Genomic DNA, 7,003 nt, shown 5'->3' on the forward strand with positions numbered 1-7,003 from the left:
CTGGTAACTTATATTGTCGAATCGACTGACATCCACTTACTTTTGATGTACATAGAGGGTAGTGACTTATATTGACATAGAGACTTATTTCCAGTTACTTTTGATGTACTTTGACGGTAGTAACCTAGTATATTGACATAGAGACTGACATCCACTTACTTTTGATGTACATGGTGGGTACTAACTTATATTGACATAGAGACTGACATCCACTTACTTTTGATGTAAAATGAGCGTAGTAACCTATATTGACATTGAGACTGACATCCAGTTACTTTTGATGTACATGGATGGTAGTAATCTATATTGACATAGAAACTGACATCCACTTACGTTTGATGTACATAGAGGGTAGTAACTTATATTGACATAGAGACTGACATCCACTTACTTTTGATGTACATAGAGGGTAGTAACCTATATTGACTTAGAAACTGACATCAACTTTTGATGTACATAGAGGGTAGTAATTTATATTGACAAAGAGACTTATTTCCATTTACTTTTGATGTACTTGGACGGTAGTAACCTATATTGACATAGAGACTGACATCCACTTACTTTTGATGTACATAAAGGGTAGTAACCTATATTGACATGGAGACTGACATTCACTTAATTTTGATGTAGATAGAGTGTAGTAACTTATATTGACACAGAAACTGACATCCACTTTCTTTTGATTTAAATAGAGGGTAGTAACTTAGTATATTGACATAGAGACTGACATCGACTTACTTTTGATGTAAATAGAGGGTAGTAACTTATATTGACATAGAGACTGACATCCACTTACTTTTGATTTAAATAGAGGGTAGTATCTTATATTGTCAAATCGACTGACATCCACTTACTTTTGATGTACATATAGGGTAGTAACCTATATTGATTTAGAGACTGACATCCACTTACTTTTGATTTACATAGAAGGTAGTTACCTATATTGACAGAGATACTGACATCCACTTATTTTTGATGTACATAGAGGGTAGTTACCTATATTAACATAGAGACTGACATCCACTTACTTTTGATGTACATGGATGGTAGTATTTTATATTGACATAGAGACTGACCTCCACTTACTTTTGATGTACATAGAGGGTAGTAATTATTGACATAGAGACTGACATCCACTTACTTTTGATGAACATAGAGGGAAGTAACCTATATTGACACAAAGACAGGCATGCACTGACTTTTGGTCTACATGAAAGATATCTGTGGAATTTGTTTCCCTTGGCTCTATTGCTGGTTATCCCACTGATTGCCATGTTATTTCATTGTATGACTGACCAGAAGTTAATTGCAGACACTAGCTATCTGTGCCTTCTTTGAAATCATCAGGGGTTTACAAATGATAGATCCAGTATGTGATAATTATTTTAATACTTTTGGTACTTTCACCAGTAAATCGTCATCTTATCAACATAAATTATGTTTTACGAAACCAATTAAAGCCTATTCCACTTTCTTTTTACATTTTAATGAAAATGAGAAAAATATTAAAAAATCATCTCCTTTTGTTTGTTTTCCAGAGAGCACAAAACTGGGCATCAGCTGGGCAAAAGGAACCCCTAGATGCCCCATTAGATTTCAAGATGGACTTTTGCCCCACAGTATCAGCAGGCAAGTGCAGTTCAGTGAACATAAACTAGCTTAACAATCCCACAGTACATGAGGAGCTAAATTATACAAGTAGTGCATCAGCACATCAGGAATGGCAGAGGAGAGGTTTTTAGCTCACCTGCCCCAAGTTAACAATAAATATTATTTGTGAGATTAATACTAGGTGAGCGATTCAGGCCCATTGGGCCTCTTGTTTTGTTAAAACATTTACACACAGCAATTGGTTAACCATATACACACAATAGATGTGGAGGTAACAATATACACACAGAACATGTAGAGGTAACAATATACATCCAGTATATATGGAGGTAACAATATACCCACAGTATATGTGGAGATAATAATATACACACAGTATATGTGGAGATAACAATATACACACAGTATATATGGAGGTAACAATATACCCACAGTATATATGGAGGTAACAATATACCCACAGTATATATGGAGGTAACAATATACCCACAGTATATGTGGAGGTAACAATATACACACAGTATATGTGGAGGTAACAATATACATCCAGTACATGTGGAGGTAACAATATACATCCAGTTTATGTGGAGGTTACAATATACGTCCAGTATATGTGGAGGTTACAATATACGTCCAGTATATGTGGAGGTTACAATATACGTCCAGTTTATGTGGAGGTTACAATATACGTCCAGTATATGTGGAGGTTACAATATACGTCCAGTATATGTGGAGGTTACAATATACGTCCAGTTTATGTGGAGGTTACAATATACGTCCAGTATATGTGGAGGTTACAATATACGTCCAGTATATGTGGAGGTTACAATATACGTCCAGTTTATGTGGAGGTTACAATATACGTCCAGTATATGTGGAGGTTACAATATACGTCCAAGTTCAAATGAATGACCTTGACATATATATTTTAAGGTCACAGGGGTCAAATATGTTTAAAACCATTGAATGACTTCTTCTTAATAAGCAAAAGGCCAAGGGTGATGATATTTGGCCAGTACCATGCTGAAATGAAGGGCTACCAATTTTGTTCAAATAAATGACCTTGATTTATATTTAAGGTCACAGGGGTCAAATATGTTGAAAACCTTTAAACGGCTTCTTCTGAATAACCAAGAGACCTAGGGTGATGATATATGGCCAGTTACATGCTGAAATGAAGGGCTACAAAGTTTGTTCAAATAAATGACCTTTGTTTATATTCAAGGTCACTGGGGTCAAATATATTTAAAACCTTTAAACAACTTCTTCAAAATAACAGAGAGGCCTAGGGTGATGATATTTGGTCAGTAACATTCTTGGATGAAGGGCTACCAAGTTTGTTCAAATAAATGACCTTGATTTATATTCAAGGTCACTGGGGTCAAATATGTTTAAAACCTTTAAACGACTTCTGAATAACCAAGAGGCCTAGGGTGTTGATGTTTGGCCAGTAGCATGTTGGGATGAAGGGCTACCAAGTTTGTTCAAATGAATGACCTTTGCCCATTTTCAAGGTCAAAGGGGTCAATTGTCTTAAAAATCTTTATACAGCTTCTTCTGAATAACTAAGAGGCCTAGGCTAATGATATTTGGCCAGTAACATGCTAGAATGAAGGGCTACCAAGTTTGTTCAAATGAATGACCTTTACTTATATTCAAGGTCACAGGGGTCAAATATGTTAAAAACCTTTAAACAACTTCTTCTCAATAACCAAAAGGCCTAGGATGATGCTATTTGGCCAGTAGCATGCTGTGATGAAAGGCTACCAAGTTTGTTCAAATCAATGACCTTCGTCCATTTTCAAGGTCACAGGGGTCAATTGTCTTAAAAAATCTTTATACAACTTCTTCTGAATAACTAAGAGGCCTAGGCTAATGATATTTGGCCAGTAACATGCTAGAATGAAGGGCTACCAAGTTTGTTCAAATGAATGACCTTTACTTATATTCAAGGTCACAGGGGTCAAATATGTTAAAAACCTTTAAACAACTTCTTCTCAATAACCAAAAGGCCTAGGATCATGCTATTTGGCCAGTAGCATGCTGTGATGAAAGGCTACCAAGTTTGTTCAAATCAATGACCTTCGTCCATTTTCAAGGTCACAGGGGTCAATTGTCTTAAAAAATCTTTATACAACTTCTTCTGAATAACTAAGAGGCCTAGACTAATGATATTTGGCCAGTAACATGCTAGAATGAAGGGCTACCACGTTTGTTCAAATGAATGACCTTTACTTACATGAATTGTATATTCAAAGTCACAGGGGTCAAATATGTTAAACATCTTTAAACAACTTCTCAATAACTAAGAGGCATAGGGTTACGATATTTGGCCAGTAGCATGCTGAGATTAAGGGCTACCAAGTTTGTTCAAATCAATGACCTTCGTCCATTTTCATGGTCACAGGGGTCAATATATGTTTAAATCTTTTAATAGGCTCTTATGAATCAAACACTGATATTCTTCATTTAGCTGCATTTTAGTCCCCTTTTAAGATAACAAGTGTGAGATTAGTACCAGGTGAGCGATTCAGGCCCATTGGACCTCTTGTTTCTGAATTACTTTAAACTTTAGGTCAAAACGCTGATATTTTGCTTGTGGCTTTATTTTAGTCCTCTTTTAAGATTACAATTGTGAGATTAATACCAGGTGAGCGATGCAGGCCCATTGGGCCTCTTGTTTAGCTCACCTGGTCCGAAAGACCAAGGTGAGCTTATGCCATATCGTTGCGTCCGTCGTACGTCCGTACGTCAAAAATTTCTTTTAAACAACTTCTTCTTCTTCACCACTGATTGGAATTCAACTAAATTTGACTGGGAGCATCCCTAGGTGGTGGGGATTCAAAATTGTACAAATGGTGGGGCTGACCCCCCAGGGGGCTGAGGGGCGGGGCAAAAAGGGGTCAATTTGGCTATACTGCTTTAAGTGACTTCTTCTCTGGAACTAAGAGATGGATATCAACCATATTTAAATGGAAGCATCCCTAGGTGGTGGAAATTCAAAATTGTACAAATGGTTGGGCTGACCCCCCAGGGGGCTGAGGGGCGGGGCCAAAAAGGGGGCAATTTGGCTATATTGCTACAAACGACTTCTGTAGAACTATGCACTAGATATCAATCATATTTGATCAAAAGCATTCTTGGGAGGCAGGGATTCAAAATTGTACAAATGGTTGGGCTGACCCCCCCAGAGGGCTGAGGGCGGGGCCAAAAAAGGTGTATTACTTGGAAATAGTTGTGATCCCCACCATATAACCATGCTTCCAGGATGGCCCTAGGGTCTGTCCCCACCCTTGGAGACATAGTCCCTGGGCCATAACTTTAAAACTGTTGAGATCCCCACCCCAAAACTATATATACAAATGCTGGGCATAAAGAGACAAATGCATCATGATATCAAAATAGACCCCGGGGTCTGACCGAACCACTAGGGACCTAGTTTCTTAGTCAAAGCTTGGAAACAGTTGAGAGGCCCACCCTATAACCGTATATACGATTGCTGAGTATAAAGAGATGATTGCACATATGCTTCCAGGATGGCCTTTGGGACTGCCCCAGCCTTGGAGACTTAACCCCTGGGTCATAACTTTGAAATGGTTAAGATCCCCACCCCAAAACTATATATACAATTTTTGGGCATAAAGAGATGAATGCAGTCACGATATTAGAATTGATCCTGGGGTCTGGCCACAACCCTAGGGACCTAGTTTCTGAGTCAAAGCTTGGAAACAGTTGAGATCCCCACCCAAAAACCATACATGAGATTGCTGGGCATGAAAAGTCTAATACAGATATGCTACAAGGATTGGCCTTGGGGTCTGGCATATTCCCTTGATCTCATTTGGAGAATATTTTGCCCTCATTGCATAGGTATCCAGGTGAGCGATACAGGCCCTCTGGGCCTCTTGTTGTCTTTTTAACTAAAACGGTATCTTAATATTTGTTTTAATTAAAAAAAACACCTGTAGAAGTATAATTTGTGCATTTGTATTGGTTTTCTCTGCGTTGCCTCAGGGATGTGAAGTGTCCACTACACATCCTGGTTGCCTTAACAGTGTTTAACTGATCTGAGCCCCTCACAAAGGTGTGAAATTGGTCATGCATATCCAGGTTCTCGTCTTGGACAATGGTTTTAGCTGACTATAATTAGTGGCACTATGATCAGGTGTACTAACAGTAGAGACGTATTTATCCTGAGGATCTGAGGATGGGGGGAGCACCGACTATCATGCTGCTATATAACTATGAAAGATTTTTTATCTTCTAGCTGAGCCACCAAAGGTGGTGCATTGGTTTTGCATGCTTCCTTATTAATCTGCCACTGTGGACACACTTTATGCTTAGACGAGTAAGTTAAAGTCCCTTCCATGATATACTTATTGATGTAAAGGTCTGTAAAAGCTTATTTAATTATAATTTATTTCTATTTTTTTACAGGAACTGATCGCCATGACTACACCAGCTACAGTAGTATGAATTCAATATTCAAATTTATTGAGGAACGATTTTCTGAGTCCAAGAAAGACTCAGACAGTGTAAATAATGAATCAGAATCAAGTGATGTCAACCCTGTTCCAAAAGCAGAAAAAGAAAAAGCGAATAAAGCTGAGAAAAAATCAACAGACAGTGCTGATGCTATGGACAGTCTGTCAGGGGGGACAATTGTGCAAGAAGACACTAGTGGCACACAGGAAATGTCCAGTCAATCAATGCATGATACAGAGCCAATGTCACAGGACACAAACAGCCAGGGGGGCACATATGATGTGAAGATGAACTCACAAGGACCTAGTTCTCCAAAGGCAGAACTGTGACTTTCATGATAACAATATAGTTTTGTACGCTTCATTTGAAACTTTTGTGGTGTGAATATTTCTAATAGTTTTGTATAAATGGTCACTGGATACACTAAAAATCCATCTGTATTTGACCCTGTTAACTTCATCATGAATAAAGATTGTATTTGTAGTATATGATATTATTAGTGTAGGAGACTAAAATCATTCATGTCAAACTCCGAGACTGCCGAACAGCAAGATCTGATTCTGATCTGACTTGGCAAGTAGGTATCTAGGACAGAGTGCTATAAAGTTTCCCAAATAAATGAACTTTACATACTTTCAAGACCACAATGGTCAAATGTGTTAAAACTCCTTCAACAACTTTCTCTGAATAACCAAGAGACAAAGAGTAATGGTATTTGGAGAGTAGGTACCTGGCATTGAGTGCTATAATGTTTCCTCCAATGAATGACCTTGACCTAGTTTCAAGCCCACGGTCGACACATGTATAAAAATATTTTCAACAACTTTTCAAATGGATGACCTTGACCTACGTTGAAAGTCACTGGGGTCAAATGTGTAAACTTTGAATGACTTCTTCTAAATAACTA

At 38.0% G+C, this 7,003-nt stretch overlaps 1 protein-coding gene across 1 annotated transcript in view; it reads left to right on the forward strand.

Moving 5' to 3' along the window:
- LOC110446586 (protein FAM172A-like) overlaps positions 1-6,589 on the forward strand; it is a gene marked incomplete at its 5' end in the record, with an annotated part of 58,269 nt that extends 51,680 nt beyond the window's left edge. The window contains 2 exons of the mRNA XM_021491796.1: positions 1,539-1,629; positions 6,049-6,589. Coding sequence (XP_021347471.1) covers positions 1,539-1,629; positions 6,049-6,425 — 468 coding nt within the window. The remainder of the gene's footprint in view (positions 1-1,538; positions 1,630-6,048) is intronic.
- Between the last annotated feature and the right edge of the window lie 414 nt (positions 6,590-7,003).

The sequence above is a fragment of the Mizuhopecten yessoensis genome, unplaced genomic scaffold, assembly GCF_002113885.1.
Source record: "Mizuhopecten yessoensis strain PY_sf001 unplaced genomic scaffold, ASM211388v2 scaffold2831, whole genome shotgun sequence".
NCBI lineage: Eukaryota > Metazoa > Mollusca > Bivalvia > Pectinida > Pectinidae > Mizuhopecten > Mizuhopecten yessoensis.